The 22744-nt window shown below is 38.1% G+C and overlaps 1 protein-coding gene across 7 annotated transcripts in view; it reads left to right on the top strand.

Annotated features, from left to right (window-relative positions):
• Positions 1–22744, top strand: part of LOC116463116 (utrophin-like) — a 572404-nt gene that overhangs the window by 399545 nt on the left and 150115 nt on the right. For all 7 annotated transcript variants that reach the window (XM_058434468.1, XM_032146075.2, XM_058434467.1 and 4 more), the window contains one exon: positions 672–844. In XM_058434468.1, the coding sequence (XP_058290451.1) occupies positions 672–844 (173 nt within the window). The remainder of the gene's footprint in view (positions 1–671; positions 845–22744) is intronic.

The raw sequence follows: 22744 nt of genomic DNA, 5'->3' as shown, positions 1-22744 counted from the left end.
CGATCTCCTGACCTCGTGATCCGCCCGCCTCGGCCTCCCAAAGTGCTGGGATTACAAGCGTGAGCCACCGTGCCCGGCCCTCACTGTGGTTTTGATTTGCATTTCTCTAATGACCAGTGCTGATGAGCTTTTTTTCATATGTTTGTTGGCCACATAAATGTCTTCTTTTGAGAAGTGTCTCTTCGAATCCTTTGCCCACTTTTTGATGGGGTTGTTTGCTTTTTTTCTTGTAAATTTAAGTTCCTCGTAGATTCTGGATATTAGCCCTTTGTCAGATGGATAGATTGCAGAAGTTTTCTCCCATTCTGTAGGTTGCCTGTTCACTCTGATGATAGTTTCTTTTGCTGCCCAGAGTAATTGATAGATTCAGTGCTATTCCCATCAATCTACCATTGACTTTCTTCACAAAACTAGAGAAAATGACTTTAAATTTCTTATGGAACCAAAAAAGAGCCTGTATGGCCAAGACAATCCTAAGCAAAAAGAACAAAGCTAGAGGTATTGAAGATTTAAAGACTATAATTTTCAGAATAATAAGAATTTTGGAAGCACTTGAATTTCTTATAATTTAAGGTGAAATGAACTATTTTGCTTGAGAGCAACTCATCTGTGAATATAAAGATATACTGATTCCTAACATTTGCATTATCTATTTGCTTTTTTCTGTTTAGGACATCCAGGCAGAAATTGATGCCCACAATGACATATTTAAAAGCATTGACGGAAACAGGCAGAAGATGGTAAAAGCTTTGGGAAATTCTGAAGAGGCTACTATGCTTCAACATCGACTGGATGATATGAACCAAAGATGGAATGACTTAAAAGCAAAATCTGCTAGCATCAGGTCAGAATAGTCAATATCAAAATAAAAATAATGGGGTGGAAGGGGTAGATACTTGTGATTTTTGTATATCAGAAAGAGAAAGCGCAGCCTTACCACCAGTGCTACTTCATCAGAAATAGTTTAAGATTTTAATGCAAAGCCTGTTTCCTTGAGTTATATAGTTCAAGCTCTATTTGTGTCCAATACTCTCTGCCAACTGTTCTAGACTATTCACAAATGTTCATATATTTTAAGCCTAACAATACTAGTAACAATACTGTTAGCAACATCTGCTAATTACTGAGTGTTTACCTTGACTAAGTACTTGTTAGGATCTTTACAAATGTTACTTTAGTCCATAATCAAAAAATCCTAGTAAGGTGGGTGGTAACATTAGTTCTTCTATGAGGAAACAGAGGTTTAATGAATATAAGAAACTTGCCAAGTTTTGGGGCTAAGAAGTGCCAAGCCAGAATTTGAATCTAGATCTGTTTGACTCTTGGCAGTGAACATGTTTTGCTTAATCATCCTGTTTGTATGCCTCATTCAAAATGTATTTATAGAAATTAAATATCTCTTATGGAAACTAAAATGGAAAATTGATGATTCATGTCTGCATTTGGAGAGAGTAAAATTAAAGAAGGATGAACCTTAGGACCAGAATTCTGACTAGGAAAATACCTTGAAAATTATCCAGAGAGACAGTATGATTAGCGTTATTGGGGTCAAGAATATTTTAAGATCATATTTGATAGATAGTGGACAGATCCTAATTATATATAAATTTAGTGAATACTGGCTGAAAAATATGTTATTGGGCAAAAATCTGAAAGCAGAACATTGGCAGGAAGTCCTAGATCAGTTTTTGTTTTGTTTTGTTTTCTGCCGTGTACCATGTGTACAGCCATTAAACCAAATGGTCTTGAATTTGACTCAGACTTTACTATTTACTCTCTGATCTTGAACAAACTACTCAGCCTGTTTGATCCTTAGATTATTTTATTTACAAAATCAAAATAGAAATATTTAACACTCATGATTGCTATGAAGATTGAATGGAATGATTTGATAGTTCCCTAATCTATGTAAATCCTGCCTAAGAAAGCATCTAGTTAAATATTTTTATACATAAAGGGGCTCAGTGGATCTGCCTCAGCTGGTTTCAAGATTTAGTGGAGAACAGAATCTTCAATGATTACTTATCATGAATGAATTAAAATTTTTTTTCTAAGATGTTTTCAAAGGTTTTTATTCTTCTGGAGCTCAGAGAGTGGAATTTGTAGTTCCTCTTACATATGAGGAAGGGAGCAATGTAGCATGGACATGGATGCTCTGTGTAAAGTTCCCATTGGAAAATATACTAGGTCAGCATTGGCCAACTACTTTTTCTTTTTTCTTTTTTTTTTTTTTTGAGACAGAGTCTCGCTCTGTCACCCAGGCTGGAGTGCAGTGGCGCGATCTCAGCTCACTGCAATCTCCGTCTCCTGGGTTCATGCCATTCTCCTGCCTCAGCCTCTCTGAGTAGCTGGGACTACAGGCGCCCACCACCATGCCCGGCTAATTTTTTTTTTGTATTTTTAGTAGAGACGGGGTTTCACCGTGGTCTCGATCTCCTGACCTCGTGATCTGCCCGCCTCGGCCTCCCAAAGTGCTGGAATTACAAGCGTGAGCCACTGCGCCTGGCCACTTTTTCTTAATAAGAGAAGAAAATTAGGGAGTACTATGTAGTGAGGGATTATACTTGTTTAAGACTTGAATTTTCCACTGCCTAGATCCCATCAGGTTGCAACTTTCCATTCCTCATAAATATGAATACAAATATTTAAAATGTTAATAGTGGAAAGCATTCACTGAGCATCCAACAAAGTCATCTATGCCAACAACCTAAGAATTCCAGAGCTGGCCCTAGTGAAGATGGTATACATGGTGCTGGGATTTTCAGAGGTTAGAGAATGACTTATTTAGGAAGAATAATTTAATGAAGACCTATATCATAAACAGATCATTCTAAGTAAAAAGTTACAGACAAAAAATGTTTGGTCTTTCTTGGGAATTATTGCCTAAGCCTATCATGACACTTTTTTTTTTTTAACCTGGAGAGAAAGAACTTATAAACTACAGTTGGAATATTATGTAATAAGTAAGTTAACATTATTTTTAGAAGATGGGAGAATATGCTTGTGCCAGTGGACTTTTGCATTTAGGTAGATCAGACATTCCAGTAAAATGTGATAATAAATTAATGTGATAATGAATTAAAATAACTTTTACTTTGATTAGTCACCTCAAGAGATTCAAGCACTTATTCAAGCATGTAATAAAAACTTATTTCTGTGCTTGAGGCATTGCTATTAATAAGATATAGTCCCTACCCCTAGAGGTTCACAAATCTGTTCAGATTAAGGTAGGGCCCAAAGCAGAGAGTGGTTGCTCTCACTGCAGATGATCAAAGAAGGCTTCATAAAAGAGGTCATTCCTTAGCTGAGCCTTGAAACATATATAGTTATTCCCCAGATAGTCTAGGTGATGACTAGGGAAGGGTAACTAAGTTAGGGGCTTGAAATAACACTGTGTTTATATGAAAAATCAATACATTAAGTCTGGCTGAGAATACAGTTTGCTGCTGGTGTTGTGGGGAAAAGACTATGGTTAGCAAAAAGACAGAGGGGTAAGAGACAAGTCATGCACACTTACATGTAACCAAGCTCCCTTCCACTGTGGATGGAATTGGGAGACATGATTAGATTTGGGCTTTGGAAGAATCCCTCACACAACTATGGAGGATGCCTTGGATGAGCCTGTTCTGAAGAGGGGAGACCTGGTAAGAGACACTTTTGGCATCTAGGAAAGTGAAGAGAGATTGAGTAGATAATTAGTTCACGTTGTTAAGGCACTGGTGAGACATCCAGGAGAAGATAGCCAAAGCCATTAGATGGAGATCTGCTCTTCAAAAGAGAGCAGTAGGTGAAATAGACAGATGGGAGGGGGTGTCCAGAGACAGGTGGCAGGTAACCATTGTGAGTTAGTTATTAGAGAGGGTGAAACATTAGAAGAGGGCAAAGCAAAGAAGTCCAAGAAACTCTAATACATAAGGAATGGTGAAGGAGAGGGAAGCAGCAAGGAAACTGAGAAGTCCCTATTCTGAAGAGGGACGAGATCCAGGAATGTTGTCAAGAGCCAAGGAAAGAGGGATTTCTAAAATTAGTGCGTAAGTAATGGTGCACGCTGCTTGAAGAACTGGAGTAAGATCAGGCCTGCAGAGTCCAGGAGCAATTAGAAGGGCTTTGGTGGCCTTTTGCCAGGGCCTTTTTTTTTTTTCGGTTGAGGGAGAAATCTGATTGCAGAGGACTAAAGAGACAGAAGGGGAGGTGAGGACGTGGAAATAGAACTGAGTCTACTCAGTCTCATTATCTCAAGGAACTCATCTGTGAAGGGAAGAGGAGGGAAGAATGCATTTGCTATATTATTATAGTTGATAGTATTGCAAGTTTATAACGGCTGGCGGCTGTATCTATATCTATATTAACCTGTCCGTGCTTTTACAGAGATTAGGTATGGCTTTTAAAAAAGTTTTTTAATTTTATTTTTAATGTTTGTGGGCATATAGTAGGTGTATATATTTATGGAGTACATGAGATATTTTGGTACAGGCATGCATGCAATGCATAGTAATCACATCATGGAAAATGTGGTATCTATCCCCTCAAGCGTTTATCTTTTGTGTTACAAACAATCCAATTATACTTTTTTAGTTATTTTAAAATGTACAACTAAGTTATTATTGACCATAATCACCTTTGTTTTGCTATCAAATACTGATCTTATTCATTCTTTCTAACTATTTTTTATACCTGTTAATCATCACCATTTCCTCCCCATCACCCCCCTGCCCCACCAACTCCCCTTCCCAGCCTCTGGTAGCCATCCTTCTACTCTATCTCCATGAGTTCAATTGTTTTGATTTTTAGATCCTCAAAATAACTGAGAATAGTCAATGTTTGTCTTTCTGCGCCTGGTTTATTTCACTTAACATAATGATCTCCCCTTCCATCCACATTGTTGCAAATGACAGAATGGTGGACTAGTACTCCATTGTGTATAAATACATTTTCTTTATCCATTTATCTGTTGATGAACACTTACGTTGCTTCCAAATCTTGACTATTGTGAACAGTGCTGCCACAAACATGGGAGTGCAGATATTTCTGTGATATACTGATTTCCTTTCTTTTGGGTTTATAGCCAGCAGTGGGATTGCTGGATCATATGGTAGCCCTATTTTTAGTTTCTTGAGGAACCTCCAAACTGTTCTCCATAATGTTTATATTAACTTACATTCCCACCAACAGTTCACAAGGGTTCCTTTTTCTCCACATGCTAGACAGCATTTGTTATTGCCTGACTTTTGAATACAAGCCATTTTTAACTAGATTAGGTATGTTCAGCTAAAGACATAAATGATCTCTTCTTTATCTTTATATTTTAAAAAATGAATGATAAAATTAAAATAACATGTTTGTTATTACTTGGATATTTATAAAAGATAAAATGGTTTGTTATTTAATTTAGCCTCTACATTTGCCAAAAATAGTGGCACATGGTATGTGCTCAGTAATTGTTAGCTATTATTATTCTCATTGATTACCTCTTTGTTTGGCACTAATTTAAAAGACATAGGAATTCTCTCTACCCTATATTTTTCTCTCTTGGTCGGTAATGTTGGAGATTTCTGAGAAGGTCTCCCAAAACAGCTTCCCCCCTTGCTGGCTTGATTCTGAACAAGTATGAAACAAAGGGCGCTCAAGGGGCATTCATCATGTGGCCAATAGAGAACTCAAATGCCATGTTAATTACTAATAGAGGCCAGGTTGGAGGTGGCAACTTAGAGTGAAGGTGAGGGGGGCTGTCAACCAAACTCCAGAATGAGGCAGAATCACCAGCAGTCACTGGGCAAGGTGGCTTCCCAAGTGAGAAACCATACATGGAAGAGTAGAAAAGAACTCAGTATCTTCATGGCCTGTTGTCAAGTGGACCGTATGGGCTGAGCTAAGCATGCCCAATTATTCTCCCTGAATTTACAGATCTGATTCGTCACTCTACCTTTTCAGGGACTGTTTCAGGGGTGGAGAAGAGACCGGAGTGTGCTTAGTGAGAAAATCCCTCCCCAAGGAGTGGGAGGAGTGTTCTCATAACAAATCTGTAGAGGCAGTCCACCTCCCAGGCTCCTGACTCCTTCATTGCCTACTGAAAGTGATCACTGTGGAGCACACTGTTCAGCCCTACTTCTCTGTTCTTTCCTCTCATTCCTTTAATGCACAATCTGCCCCTTATACTGCCTTCTATTGTGAACACATTCTCCTATGTCTTAAATATTTCTCGAAACTCTTCCATCACTTTTCTCTCTAAATGTTGGGTTTCCCCTTAATTGCCTACTTTGCTTGAAAATCTTTTCAATAGAGGTTAATTTCCTCATTTTCCTCACCTAGCAGCCAATGAGAATATTCTGAATCTTTACCAACTGCTATGGACACCAAACAGCCTGAATACCAGCCATAAACATCAAATGTGGTGCCAGAAAACACTGGCTGAAAAGGGAGCCCTGTCACACAGGGATAAGAGGGACAATTGCCAGCCTCATTGTGACTCGTTAAGCACTGCTTCTCCATGTCTCAACAACATCTCCTTAGAAGTGAATGCATCCATTATCCTAACCTTTCATCATCTTATTTCTGCTTCTTCCTGATCTGTATATAGGACACGCTTCTACATTCCTCATTAATTCAAGTGTCCCTTTACTTTTTTTTTTTTTTGAGACAGAGTCTTGCTCTGTCTCCCAGGCTGGAGTGCAGTGGCATGAACTTGGCTCACTGCATCCTCCACCTCCTGGGTTCAAGTGATTCTCCTGCCTCAGCCTCCCGAGTAGCTGGGATTACAGGTGGCTGCCACCACACCCAGCTTATTTTTGTATTTTTAGTGGAGACGAGGTTTCATCATGTTGGCCAGGCTGGTCTCAAATTCCTGACCTCAGGTGACCCACTCACCTTGGCCTCCCAAAGTGCTGGGATTACAGACGTGAGCCACCATGCCCAGCCCCATTTACCTTTTATTCTCCATCCTTTTCGCAGCTATTATTGTTGGTGCCAATATCCATATTCATAACTTCTAATATTTTGATTTCCAAGTTTCTTTTTACTTTATCTGTAAATGCCTTTATCCCTGTTCTAAGTCCCATAGATCTTGTCACACTGGGACTCAGTTAACATTTCCTGTCATCTTGGCATCCCTGAGATAATCTCCAGGAGATCAAGGGCAGACTGTTTTCCAGAGTACACATTTTATTTTATTACATTCGACCTGGCCATGTGCATCCGAATGCAATTGGTTTTCCCCTATTAGTTAGTGAAGAGCCCTCTGTTGTATCAAATCAAGTAAGAATTGTTTACAACCTCATCAGTAAAATAGCTCTCCTTCACATTAAAGTTATGAGTCCTATCCAGGGGGGTGCCTTCCTTCATTAGCTTATTATATACTGGACCTATCTATCTACTGTTATCTAACTTTATAGTTTTATCCAGTTCATTTTTATTTTTTACTTACTTATTTTTTAAAAGTTTTACAATTTCAATAGCTTTAAGGGTACAGGTGATTTTAGTTACAAGGATGAATTGTATAGCGGTGAAGTCTGAGATTTTAGTGCACCCATCACTTGAGTACTGTACATTGTACCCATTTGGTAGTTTTTTTTTTATCTCTCACTGCCCTGGTAACCTCCCCGACCTCTAAGTCTCATATATCCATTATATCACTCTATATGCCTTTGCATACCCATAGCTTATCTCCCACTTATAAGTGAGATCATATAGTGTTTGGTTTTCCATTCCTGAGTTACTTTACTTAGAATAATGGCCTCTAGCTCCATTCAAGTTGCTGCAAAAGACATTATTTTATTCTTTTCTGTGGCTGAGTGGTATTTCATGGTATACACATACCACATGTTCCTTATTCACTCATTGATTGATAGACACTTAGGTTGGTTCCAAATCTTTGCAATTGTGGATTGTGCTGTGATAAACATATGAGTGCCAGTATCTTTTTGACATAATGACTTCTTTTCCTTTTGGTAGATACCTAGCAGTGGTATTGCTAGATCAAATGGTAGATGTACTTTTAGTTCTTTGAGGAATATGCTTAGAGATTGTACTAATTTGCATTCTCAGCAGTGTATAAGCATTCCCATTTCACCACATCCTCATCGACATCTATTATTTTTTGACTTTTTAATAATGGCCATTCTGGTCAGGGTAAGGTGGTTTTACCAGCGTTTCCCTGAGGATTAGTGATATTGAGTGTTTCTTCATATGTTTGTTGCCCAGTTGTATATCTTCTTTTGAGAAATGTCTAATCATGTCATTTGCCCACTTTTTAGTAGGATTATTTGTTTTTGTTCTTGCTAATTTGAGTTCCTTGTAGATTCTGGATATCAGTTCTTTGTTGGGTGCATTGTTTACAAATATTTTCTCCCATTCTGTGGGTTGTTTTTTTGCTCTGTTGATTATTTCTTTTGCTGTGCAGAAGCATTTTAGTTTAAGTAGGTCCCATTTATTTATTTTTGTTCTTGCTACATTTGCATTTGCTTTTGGGGTCTTAGTCATAAATTCTTTGCCTAGGCCAATTTTCAAAAGAGTTTTTCCTAGAATTTCTTCTAAAATTGTTAATGGTTTCAGGTCTTAGATTTAAGTCTTTAATCCATGTTGAGTTGATTTTTGTATATAGTGAGAAATAGGAATTCACTTTCATTCTTCTACATGTGACTTTCCGGTTTTCCCAGCATCATTTATTGAATAGCATGTCCTTTTTCCAATTTATGTTTTTGTGTGCTTTGTCAAAATCAGTTGGTTGTAAGTATTTGGCTGTATTTCTAGGTTCTCTATTCTGCTTCATTGGTCTATGAAGATGCTTGATATAATTTTGATTTTTAAAAATTAATTGAGACTTGTTTTGTGGCCTTATGTATTTTGGAGAATGTTCCATATGCTGATGAGAGGATTGTATATTCTTCAGTTCTTGAGTAGAATGTTCTGTAAAAAGCAGTTCAGTGCACTTGTTCTAGAGTGCAGTTTAAGTCCAGTGTTTCTTTGTTGACTTTCTGCCTCAATGATGTGTCTAGTGCTGTCAGTATAGTGTTGAAGTCCCCTACTGTTAATGTGCTGCAGTCTTTCTCTTTTCTTAGGCCTAGTAGTAATTGTTTTATGAATTTGGTAGCTCCAGAGCTAGACGCATGTATGTTTAGGATTGTAGTATCTTCTTGTTGGATTGATCCTTTTGTCATTATATAATGACCTTCTTTGTCTTTTTTTTAACTGTTGTTGCTTTTAAAGTCTGTTTTATCTGATATAAGAATAGCTACTAGTGTTCACTTTTGGTTGCCATTTGCATGTCATATTTTCTTCCACCACTTTACCTTGAGTCTATAAGAATCCTTATGTGTTAGGTGAGTGTCTTGAAGAGACACTTTGGTTTGTTTTTATCCATTCTGCCATTACTGCCATTATGTCTTTTAGGTGGGAAATTTAGACCATTTATGTTCAATGTTATTATTAAGATGTGAGGCACTGTTTCAGTTATCATGTTGATTGTCACCTAGACACTTTGTTTTCTTTATTGTGTTATTGTTTTATAGACCCTGTGAGTTTTATGCTTTCAGAAGGTTCTGTTCTGGGGCATAATCACCTTTTGTTTCAAGGTTGAGAACTCCTTTTAGCATTTCTTGTGTGGCTGGTCTTGTATTGACTTGCATATGTTGAACCATTCCTGCATCCCTGGGACGAAACCTGCTTGGTTTTGGTGAGTTATCTTATTGATGTGCTGTTGGATTTGGTTTACTAGTATTTTGTTGAGGATTTTTGCATCTATGTTCATCAGGGATATTGGTCTGTACTTTTTTTGTTATATTGTTTCCTGGTGTTGGTATCACAGTGATAATGGCTTCATAGAATGAGTTAGAGAAAATTTTCTCTTTCTCACCTAACACATAAGGATACTTATAGACTCAAGGTAAAGAGGGTGAAAATATATGCAATTGAAAACCAAAAGTGAAGAGGAGTAGCTATTCTAACATTAGATAAAACAGACTTTAAAGTAAAAACAATCAAAAAAAGACAAGGTTATTATATAATAATGAAATAATCAAACAAGAAGATATAATCCTAAATATATATACATATGACAAATTCCTTTGGCATTTGGCTGTCTGGAAAATACTTTATTTCTCCATCATTTATGAAACTTAGTTTTGCTGAATACAAAATTCTTGACTGATGGTTTTTTTCTGTTTGAAGAGGCTACAGGTAGGATCCAAATTCCTGTTAGCTTGTAAGGTTTCCACTGAGTCTGACTTAGCAGTCTGCTAAGTCTGCTGTTCATTCGATAAGTTTTTCTTTATAGGTTACTTGATGCTTTTGTCTCAGTGCTCCTAGAACTGTTTCTTGCATGTTGACATTAGATAGCCTGATGACCATACACTTTGCTGATGTCCTTTTTGTAGTGAATCTCCTAGGACTGCTTTGTGCTTCTTGTATTTAGGTGTCTGAATCTCTAGCAAGGCTAGAGAAGTTTTCCTCAGTTATTTCCTCAAATAAGTTTTCCAAACTACTTGGTTTTTCTTCTCCCTCAGGAACACCAGTGATTCTTAGATTTGGCCCTTTTACATAATCCCATATTTCTTGAAAACTTTGTTCATTTCTTTTCATTCTTTTTTCTTTAATTTTGTTTGATTGGGTTAATTTGAAAGCCTTGTCTTTTGACAGGCTTTTGACAGAATTTTGACAAGGCTCTGAAATTCTTTCTTATACTTAGTCTAATCTATTAAAACTTTCCACTGCGTTTTGTAATTCCTTAAATACGTATTCCATTTCCAGAAGTTGTGTTTTTTTAAATCTATCTCATTAGAAAATTTTTCATTCATATCCTGAATTGTTTTTATAATTTCTTTATGTTGTTTTTCACCTTTCTCTTGTATCTCCTTGAGTAACTTAATAGTCATCCTTTTTGTATTCTTTATCTGGTATTTCCAAAGATTTCATATTGATTAGGATTTATTGCTGGAGAGCTAGTGTGATCATTTGGTGGTGTTAAAGAACCCTGTTTGGTCATATTACTGGGATTATTTTTCTGGCTCCTTCTCATTGCAGAAGACTATTTATTCTAATTATTTTTGAATTTATTTTTGATTTCACTATGTGTTCTTTTAAATTTATTTTTCTCTCCTTGAGGATGTGACTTTAATGATTCTGGTTTATTGTAACCTAATTCAGCTCTGCATGCGTTCGGGGGTGAAGACTCTGTATGAGTTCCTTGGTTATAGAGTCTGTATGATGGCTTTCTCAGATACTTATTGTAGTAGTAATGTGCTTGGTATGTGAGTAGGTTCACTGTCTCCTGTGGCATTGGAATGGCAGTGGTCTCGTGAAGGTTATCTCATTCCCCGGTGGTGTGCACTTATTTATTTTATCCAGTATTTCATTTCCTAGGTTGAACAGTTCAGGTTTCAGGCCAATAGTGGAGGTGTCCATGAGTAAAAACCAAACAGGTGGGTAATGTAATACCCAGTGATGCACAGAGGTCCCAGCCTTGACAGAGGCAGCTGGGGGATTTCTCAGGGAAATGAACTGAGGTCTTTTCAGGGAAAAGGGAGGAAGCTACCTCAGCCCTCCTGTCAGGCCAGCAAGAAAGCCCCACTACCCAGTCACTCTCCTGACCCAGTTTCCTGGCTATTCAGATGACACAGGCACCTCTTTCCATCCGTAGGAATGCTGATGTTACATATAGAGAGGGACTGTGATTCTACCCCTCATGTAAGCCTGAACCTGGAAGGCACTTCCCTTGTGGGGAGGCAGTCACCCCACTGTTCTAGAATGGCTGTCTACAGGTGCACCCACGCCAGGCTCCTGTGGGAGCAGCCCCAGGTGTGTCTGCAATGGTGAGTGAAGGAGAGAAGTCCCCTCCTCCAAGACCCTTCATGAGCACCAGGGCTGCCTGACTGTTGGGGCAGAGCTGCAGACTTTCTCCACTGAGCCCAGCATTACACCCATGCCTCTGTTGAAAGAAACTTCCCGCAGGTGGAAATGTCTGGGACTCAAGGCCTGCCGTCTTCATTCTTTTGTCATTCTTTTGTCCCACAGGTTGCTCCCTTGATGTGGAGCACTCCCTCTTTCCCCCAGGAGTGGGAATCCCTGAGGGCCAGACTACTGTGAATGCTGCTGCTCCACTCGGTCTAGCAACCAATTTGGACTGCCACAGTCCAGGCTGGTGCGGGGGGAATGTCTGCAAGGGATCCAGTGATGTGACCTGTCCCGAAGTCTCACAGCAGTGGGTGCCAGCACCAGCTCTGAGTGGGGTTGCAGAGGAGTGATGTAGACTCTGTGATATTCCTTGGTTATAAATAGCCTTAGTGTGTTGGCTTTCTCACATGCCATGTGTGATAGTAATGAACGGGTCCCCTGGGCAGACTCAGGTCCTCCTGGTTAGCCAGGGTGATGCAGGTAATGGTGATGGCCAAGGTCACACAAGTTTTCCCCTTCCTGGTGCAGTGTTATTCTCCTTGCAGGTGCTATCATGGACTGTGTCAGTTGGCCTCCAGCTAGGAGGTGGCACTTGGAAAAGGGCACTGGCTGTGGTGGTACTGGTGGGATTTATGCTTTGCCTTATGTTACCCAGGGGAGGTACTCTGGTGTCCCAAGCAATGGGAGGGGCCATAGAGCTCCCAAAAGTTTCTGGTTTTTTTTGTGTGTATGTGTTCAGCTACCAGGAGGAGTGAAGGGGCAAAACCAGGAGGGAGGTGGATCAGGCAAGTCCATGCTCTGGCTCTCTATAGGCAGATGCAAGCAGCAGCCCTAGTGGGATTGGAGGACAGTTTGCTGGCTGCTGGGGTAGGGTTCCAAGGAGGGGCACAGCTGCCTCTGCTGCACAGAAGAGTGCAAATGAGGAGTGGGGTGTAGCTGGCGCAATAAGACCCACCTAGCTTCCCTGCACTTGGCAAGGCAGGTCTCCCATCTGCAGCATTCTCTAGCGGCAACAGCTAGCAAAGTTCCAGCTAGTCTGCACTCAAACTCAAAACTGCCCCAGATCATAAGCTTTCCCAGTGGAGATGGAAACTGCAGGGCTTTCAGGCCATGCCCATCCTCATCTGCCCATGAAGCAGGGGCACCCAGCTCCTATGCCCACTCAAGTTTATATCATGAATCTCAGTTTGGAGCTTCTCTTAACCTGCGACCCGTGCCTGAGTTAATTGGCTGACCTCCACGAGGTCTCCTGTGACATAGGATCAGGAATGACTTCCCTTCATCCCTCTGGAGACTGGGAGTGCACACACAGCACATCCCAATGTGGTTCCTTCTCATCTACTCCCCATTGCTCACTACATCAGCTCCGGAGCTGGGTAGGGTTAAGGCCTTTCCCCTGACCTGGATTGCCAGGTTCCCCAGTGGGTGTGTATATCCTGTAGGCAGTTTCTCCCTTTTTCACACTCTGGGGACTTACAATTTTTGGCCTGGCTCATAATATACACTGCAGCCTGCTGCTTCTTTCAAAGGGTCTGTGGTGTCTGTCAGTTTTCTTGTTAAGTTCCTGTGTTGCTTCTTGGAAATAAGTTCACAGTATGAATCTTTACACACTATTTTGTCTTTCCAAGTGGAAGAGGCGTGCTAACAATGCTTCCAATTCACCATCTAGGGGAAAAAAAGTTTTATTCAGTTTATATGCTAGATCTACAATATTTCAACTTGATTATTTATTTATTTATGAAACAGAGTCTTGCTCTGTTGCCCAGGCTGGAGTCCAATGGTGCAATCTTGGCTCACTACAACCTCCATCTCCCAGGTTCAAGGATGCTCATGCCTCAGCCTCCCATGTAGCTGGAAATACAGGCACATGCCACCATGCCCAGCTAATTTTTGTATTTTTAGTAGAGACGAGGTTTCGCCATATTGGCTGGGCTGCTCTCGAGCTCCTGGCCTCAAGTGATCCACCCTCCTCGGCCTCCCAAAGTGCTAGGATACAGGTGTCAGCCACTGCACCCGACCCCAACTTGATTATATTAAAATGTACATCCTCCAGTATTTTCAACTGTCAAATTCTCCAGCTTTTAAACATTTATTCCTTTTTTTCCTGAATTTTCACATCTTCTAATCTTCAGTTGCTTAAACCCTTCCTCTTTTCAGACTCTATTAATCCCTTCTATTTAGTTTGGAGCCCATCATAAGATACTTCAGCAGTGTCAGGACCTTGAATTTCCTTTCCCTTTTAACTTCTTCTATTTCCCAGTCTCTGACATTCCAATGTCCACACCCTCTCTATCCCTTGCCTTTAATCTTGGATTCTGCCTAGTGTTGCACTAGAAAGTGAAAAATGGTAACATTGATCCTGCTATAATTTGATACTTTCTACTTACAATTGGTGTGATTTTCAATGATTTTCTATTATATTCACCACCTTGTCTGTTTTATTTTTAAATTATTTATTATTTAGATTTCATGTTTATTTTATTTAACTTTTATTTTCAGTTCAGTGTACATGTACAGGTTTGTTATATAGGTAAACTAGTGCCATGCGGGCTTGTTGCACAGATTATTTCATCACTCAGGCATTAAGCCTAGTACCCTATAGTTATTTTTACTGATCCTCTCCCTCCTCCCATCTTCCATCCTCTGATAGGCTCCAGTGTTTATTGATCTCTTCTATGTATCCATGTGTTCTCATCATTTAGCTCCCACTTATAAGTGAAGACATGTGGTATTTGGTTTTCTGTTCCTGCATTAGTTTGCTGAGGATAATGGCCTCCAGCTTCATCCTTGTTCCTGCAAAGAACATGGTCTTATTCTTTTTCATGGCTGCATAGTATTCCATGGTGTATATGTACCACATTTTTTCAATCCAGTCTTATCATTGATGGGCATTTAAGTTGATTCCATGTCTTTGCTATTGTGCATAGTACTACAATGAACATACATGTGCATGTGTCTTTATAATAGAATGATTTATATTCCTTTGGGTATATACCCAGTAATGGGATTGCTGGGTCAAATGGTATTTATGTTTTTAGATCTTTGAGGAATCACCACACTGTCTTCCTCAACAGATGAACTAATTTACACTCCAACCAACAGTGTAAAAGTGTTCCTTTTTCTCCTCAACCTTGTCAGCATCTGTTATATTTAAATATGACTTTTTACTAATAGACATTCTGACTGGTGTGAGATGGTATCTCATTGTGGTTTTGATTTGCATTTCTCTAATGATCAGTGATGTTGATTTTTTTTTAATATGCTTGTTGGCTGCATATATATATCTTCTTTTGCAAAGTGTCTGTTCATATCCTTTGCCCACTTTTTATGGTGTTTGTCTTTTCCTTGTAAATTTGTTTACATTCCTTATAGATGCTCAATATTAGACCTTTGTCAGATGCATAGTTTGCAACAATTTTTTCCCATTCTGTATGTTTACTCTGTTGATAGTTTCTTTTGCTGTGCAGAAGCTCTTTAGCTTAATTAGATCCCATTTATCAAATTTTTGCCTTTGTTGCAGTTGCTTTTGGTGTCTTCATCATGAAATTTTTGCCCATTCCTATGTGTAGAATAGTATTGCCTCAGTTTTCTTTCGGGTTTTTTTTTTTTATAGTTTTGGGTTTTACATTTAAGTATTTAATCCATTTTGAGTTTAGTTTTTTATATGGTATAAGGAAGAGGTCCACTTTCAATGTTTTGCATATGGCTAGCCAGTTACCCAGCAACATTTATTGAATAGGGAATCGTTTCCCCATTGCTTATTTTTGTCAGCTTTGTCAAAGATCATATAGTTGTAGGCATACAGCCTTATTTCTGAGTTCTCTATTCTGTTCCATTGGTCTATGTGTCTATTTTTGTACTGGTACCATGCTGTTTTGGTTACTATAGACCTGTAGTATAGTTTGAAGTCAGGTATTATGATGCCTCCAGCTTTATTCTTTTTGCTTAGGATTGCCTTGACTATCTTGCTCTTTTTTGGTTTCATATGAATTTTAAAATAGTTTTCTCTAGTTCTGTGAAGAACATTATTGGTAGTTTAATAGGAATAGCATTGAATTTGTAAGTTGCTTTGGGCAGTATGGTCATTTTAATGATATTGATCCCTCCTATCCACAAGCATGGAATATTTTTCTATTGGTGTTTTATAGATCTCCTTGTAGAGATCTTTCCCTTCCCTGGTTAGCTATATTTGTAAGTATTTTATTTTTTTTTGTGGCAGTTGTGAATGGGATTGTGTTCCTGCTTTGGCTCTCAGCTTGACTGTTGTTGATATGTAAGAATGCTAGTGATTTTTGCACATTGATTTTTTATCCTGAGATGCTGCTGAAGTTGTTTATTAGCTTAAGGAGCTTTTGGGCTGAGACTGTGAAGTTTTCTGGATATAGAATCTTGTCACCTGCAAACAGATATAGTTTGACTTCCCCTCTTTCTATTTGGTAGCCCTTTATTTCTTTCTCTTTCCTGATTGCCCTGGCCAGGACTTCCAATATTGTGTTGAAGGAGTGGTGAGAGAGGGCATCCTTGTCTTGTGCCAGTTTTTAAGGGGAATGCTTCCAGCTTTTGCCCATTCAGTATGATGTTGGCTGTGGGTTTGTTGTAGATGGTTCTTAGTATTTAGAGGTATGCTCCTTCAATATCTAGTTTGTTGAGAATTTTTAACCTAAGGATGTTGAATTTTGTTGAAAGCCTTTTCTACATATATTGAGATAATCATGTGGTTTTTGTCTTGTTCTGTTTATGTGATGAATGAATCACATTTATTGATTTGTGTATGTTGAACCAACCTTGCATCCTAGGGATAAAGCCTACTTGATCGTGGTAGATTAGCTTTTTCATGTGCTGCTGGATTTGGTGTGCCAGTGTTTTGTTGAGGATTTTTGAATTGATGTTCATAAAGGATATTAGCCTAAAGTTTTTTGTTGTTGCTGTTGTGTTTCTGGCAGGTTTTGGTATCAGGAATGATGCTGGCCTCATATAATGAGTTAGGGAGGAGTTCTTCCTCCTCAATTTTGTGGAACAGTTTCATTAGGAATGGTATCAACTCTTCTTTGTACAACTGGTAGAATTCAGCTGTGAATCCATCTGGTCCTGGGCTTTTTTTGGGTGCTAAGCTATTTATTACTGACTCAGTTTCAGAGCTCATTATTGGGCTGTTCAGGGATTCAGTCTTTTCTTGGTTCAGTCCTGGGGGAATGTATGTGTCTAGGAATTTATCCATTTCTTCTAGATTTTCTAGTTTATGTGCATAGAGGTGTTCATAATATTCCCTGATGGTTGTATTTTTGTGGGGTCAGTGGTGATATCCCTCTTGTCATTTCTGATTGTGTTTATTTGAGTCTTCTCTCTTCTTTATTAGTCTTGCTAGAAGTCTATCTTATTATTTTTTTTTTCAAAAACCCAGCTCCTGGATAAGTTGATCTTTCTAATGGTTTTTTTTGTGTCTCAGTCTCCTACAGTTCTGCTCTGATATTGCCATGCCTATTTTAAAAGATTTTGATCCTTTTTAGTCCCCAAATTCTCTCACTGCAGGTGGCCTTCATTTTTGTTTTGTTTTGTTTTGAGAATGAGGCCATCTGATTGATACTCTTTATGCTACTTGGAGTACTTAATATGCATTGGTTCTGTATTTCACATTATGCTTTTATTGTGCTAAAGTTGACATTAAAGTTTTTATAGCATAAAATGTCATGGCAGGGAACATTTGCTGTAATTTATCATAATTTTTAAAAAAGAAAATGTCTGCCAAGATCATAATAACAGCTAATATTTATTGAATATTTATATGCTAGATCTACCCTAAGTGTTTTACAGGTATTACCTTCTTTGACCATGGTGCAGCCATTGGAACAATGTAATAATATGTGGCTCAATACCATAGGTTAATATCTTGAACATTATTTTTCAGTCTTTTTGGATAGCCATGATTAAACTTTTTTTTTTCTTTTTTTGAGACAGAGTCTCACTCTGTTGCCAGGGCTGGAGTGCAGTGGCATGATCTCAGCTCATTGCAACCTCTGCCTCTTGGGTTCAAGTGATTCTCCTGCCTCAGCCTCCCAAGTAGCTGGGATTACAGGCGCCCGCCATTACGCCCAGCTAATTTTTTTGTATTTTTAGTAGACATGGGGTTTCACCGTCTTGGCCAGGATGCTCTTGAACTCCTGACCTCGTGATTCACTTGCCTCAGCCTCCCAAAGTGCTGGGATTACGGGCGTGAGCCACTGCGCCCGGCCTAAACTTTTTATATACCAAAATCCAACATTCTACATCTTCTTTAGCATCTAAAACAATACATACAATGATAAATTTCATTTCAATCTGTACAAGAGAAGAATGCCAATGATTTGAAATGTCAGCTAGAAGACAGGCTGTCAGGAAATTTGATTATATTTTTTACTCACTGGAAAAATATGAATTGGAAATACACTAATAAGTTCTGTGCTGTGGATGACATGGGTTTAAATTTTCATGTTAAACTTATTTAATTTGAGATTGTGTTAATTAAATATCCATTTATCAGCATAATGATGTTTAATATAGATCGTTATTAACATATGGTTTCAAAGGCCAGTAAAATTGTCAAATCTAATGAAAACAGAGTTCAGAGATAAAATTTTATCTTCCCTTTCTTTTATGAGTCTCTTAAAAATTCAGGGCACATTTTTAAAAGCCCTTAGAGAAGATTAACCTTTAACATCATCATTTAAATCTAATGTTACCACATTTTACAATGTCATTGACACTATGTTTAGCCTTAGATAGTTGCTTCTCCTAACCATTTTTTTTTCCATATCTAATAGAGGAAGATTCAACTGCTCTCTTTTTTTTTCTGGTGTCTCTAGTGTAGCACATTCTAATAGAATTTTCTCCAGTGATAGAAATTATCTATATCTACACTGGTTAATACAATAGCCGCTAGCCATATGTGGCCTACTGAACACTTGCAATGTGACCAGTGCAACTGATAATCTGAATTTCAAAATGTACTCATTTTATTTATCCTAAATTAAAATTTAAATAGCCACATGCTGTTGATGTCTACCATATTGGAATCATGGCTTTGATGTTCTTTTCAGCACAGTCAGACTGAATTCTGAAGACTTGACTCTTTTCTCCTAATATGTCTTAATTCCTTTCCTGGGAGCAGGAACAATCTTTTAAAGTTACTTGTTATTCTTGGACTAATTAAGGTATTTTCTTTCATTATAACCCTATAGTTTGGAGATTTTACCATAAACCGAAAAATATATATATATACTTTTGTAGTAAGAATACCGAATTGGACATTTGATTCTGGGTAGTCATTACACAACAGGGGATGGGATATCTCTGCCAGAGTGGGTGCTCCGTAAATGTTTGCTTGTACTGAGTAAATGAAAAACTGTATTTTATTTTAACCAATGCTCCTTCTCACACTCACTCACACTATTTCCTTTTATATCTGTACACTGGGAGAAGGAATAATAACTTGCTTGAAGATACAGTTTGTTTGAAAGGTGGAGGCTTTTGCTGATTTAAAACAGATACTAGTTTGTAGTTACTTCCATAATTCCTTTCTACTATGCTTAAATGATGAAGTACCATTTTTATGGGTCTCTTTACCTTCTAACATGTTTTTGCATTACATTTTTTAAGAATAACTGGTCACTTAAAAATGCTTATAGAGTTGTAAAAAATGATTCAATTTTAAAAGGGGTAACTTGTGTAAAAGATATTCTGTAGTAGACATCATCCTAGGTTGATAATACAATCAATAAAAGTGTTTATTGCTTTGTACATATCAAAGTACTAAAGGAGTGAACTGAAGCAGCCGAGATGTTAGAATAAGTCAATTGTTTAAAAATATGAATGCCCACAGATATGTTTGATAAAGAAATGTTTTATGTGAAGATTTTGAAAATCTGGTTGATCACTAGTTATCAATAGTCTTAGAGAAATTTGTGTTTTAAAATGTTTATAGGATAATTGAGAAAGTACCACTAAGCTGAACACAAATTTAAAGTTTCTTCTTACAAAGCATTCAACCTGTTGCCCAAGAAAGGGCTTTCATCTTTCAAGATGAAAGAATTAAAATGAAACTAGAACACTGAAGGCTACTACAGAAGCATGCATTTATTTGGGCATATGGTAGTAATCCACTAAACACATAGTTATAATCTATTTGAGAATAACCAGAGCAGATTTGCCAGACAAAGATTCTGCCAGATCAACTTGCTTTTTACTGTGGAAAATCAAAGATGCAGAGAAGCACACATATACCAACGTTTTCTTTTTTATTTCAAAGCCACTTCACCATTTCTTTTAAAAAATATTGTCTTAGGCCGGGCGCGGTGGCTCACGCTTGTAATCCCAGCACTTTGGGAGGCGGAGGCGGGCGGATCATGAGGTCAGGAGATCGAGACCACGGTGAAACCCCGTCTCTACTAAAAATACAAAAAATTAGCCGGGCGTGGTGGCGGGCGCCTGTAGTCCCAGCTACTCGGAGAGGCTGAGGCAGGAGAATGGCGTGAACCCGGGAGGCGGAGCTTGCAGTGAGCCGAGATTGCGCCACTGCACTCCAGCCTGGGCGACAGAGCAAGACTCCGTCTCAAAAAAAAAAAAAAATATTGTCTTCATCCTTATAATTAACAGATAGTTCTTCAGATTCTAAATACTGTAAGTTTCAGTAATCAGTTTCATTATTTCTGTGCAGTCAAAGAAGACTGCATTGGAAAATATGTTTGTGTGCATTTCAATACAATAAGTGTTTGCAACTCAATTTCAAAGTAATATAATGTGTGATTTAGTTATCGATTATTGAGTTAAACTACAGACATTGAAGATGCAGGATCAAATCATCTGAAATAAAAGGGCAGGGAACACCTATAAATGTTTTGCACACAGAGACACTCAAGTGCTTCTTGATTGAGGACATCTGATTTCTAGCTGGTTTTGCAATTAAAAATATTGGAAAGAAATTGCAGTAGCTCAGTCAAATTTACTTGCTGCAAAATGCCTTAGAACTACAGAGAGAATTTTCAGTTAATATAATTGAAATTATTTATTTCTGCTCTGTGACAAATGAAATTATTAGTTATCAGGGAAAGGTAATTACATATTTGGCCTAAAGTTTATCAATATGAACACAGAAAAGCTGGAGCCCAAGCAGAATCAGGACCTTGTTAACCACAGTTTTGTAAAACGCGTTCAATTGTAGCACCTGTGGAATAAATAGAACTGATAGTAAATACAAGAAAATAAATTTTCTAATCATACTGTTCTCAGAGATTTACAAAATGCTTTGAACTTCGTTCTGTATTTAAACTTTTTTTTATTATTTCACATTTAGCTTTTTTAATCAGAATATGCTGATGAAAGGCAGACATGTGCCTTGTTACACCTCTAAACCTCAAAGATCATGGGCAGTCACAGTAATTCCATTTCCCAAATTGAGGCATAGCCCACATTCACAGTCTGCCCTCTGGGGTGATGCAGGATTGAGTCAAATCCAGTTCGATTCCTTGAGTCGCTGGAGTTGTTTCTGACTGACCCATATTTTCAAATCCAGCCCACCAGTGGGCCTGAGGCTAACAAGAGCAAAAAAGGAACATGTGCATAGATTTACACTCCTATTCTCAAGGGCCTTTGCTCTTATTGGAACCTTAACCACATAAAAATGTATTTCCTAAACATATCTGTGATTATGGAGTTCATAATCTAAGAATCTGAAGGTGCATTTCTGTGTTAAATGCAGAAATTATTATTGAAACAAAGACCTCACCTTTAAATGAGAGTATAAAGTACTGCAGTGACTTTTGCCCAACTGTTCTCTATTCACACTGGTCATTTGTCACTAGACATTGGTCGACCTTAAGCCAAATAGTATCCTGTTGAAGCAATGCTTGATTATTTTCCAACTTTTTGAGGTAAACGTTGCTATTGTTCTGCTTTTTGGTTACAAGAGAAGGAGTTTTTGGTTACAAGAGAAAGTAACACATCAGTAATTTCCATTCCTAAAAAAGTTAACCAAGACCGGGCGCGGTGGCTCACACCTGTAATCCCAGCACTTTGGGAGTCCCCAGCGGGTGGATCATGAGGTCAGGAGTTTCAGATCAGACTGAACAACATGGTGAAACCCTGTCTCTACTAAAAATACAAAAATTAGCTGGGCATGGTGGTGCATACCTGTAATTCCAGCTGTATTCAGGAGGCTGAGGCAGCAGAATAGAGAATAGTTTGAACCCAGGAGGCGGAGGTCGCAGTGAGACGAGATTGTGCCACTGCACTCCAGCCTGGGCGACAGAGCAATACTCTGTCTCAAAAAAAAAAAAAAAAAAAAATTAGTCAGTGCTTTTTTTTTTTCTGGAACGAAAAATATTATGAGTCTGTTGTAAATCCTTAAATGGTGTAAAAATAGATAAAATTAGGTATTTACTGTGCTCTTAGTGGTTATTTTCCTCTCCCTCTCCATGTATAGAGAAAATGAGAAAAAATATATTTGGATGTGCATGTATACTATACATAAACTATCAAAACTTGGTTTATAATTTTACATTCTATCATGGACATCCTTCTTGAAAGCCTTCGTTTTGTATAGGTCTGTGTTTTAAATTTTGTTAGTTATTACTGATAAGTCCTCTGAATATTATAGCCTATTCAAAATAGCTGTTTCTTACAGGAAATGGATATATGTGTGTATACATATGTGTAAATATATATATATTTATGTATTATACATATTGTATAGATGTATATTATACATATATATGTATAATGTATTATAAATACATATATATGTATAATATATTATAAATACATATATATGTATTTACAAGGAGTCAGTCTCTTTTGTGGAAGTAAACATTACTTGGTCAGATAAGACTAT

Source organism: Hylobates moloch, unplaced genomic scaffold, assembly GCF_009828535.3.
Source record: "Hylobates moloch isolate HMO894 unplaced genomic scaffold, HMol_V3 SCAFFOLD_26, whole genome shotgun sequence".
Lineage (NCBI taxonomy): Eukaryota > Metazoa > Chordata > Mammalia > Primates > Hylobatidae > Hylobates > Hylobates moloch.
This window is presented reverse-complemented; position numbering and strand designations above follow the sequence as displayed.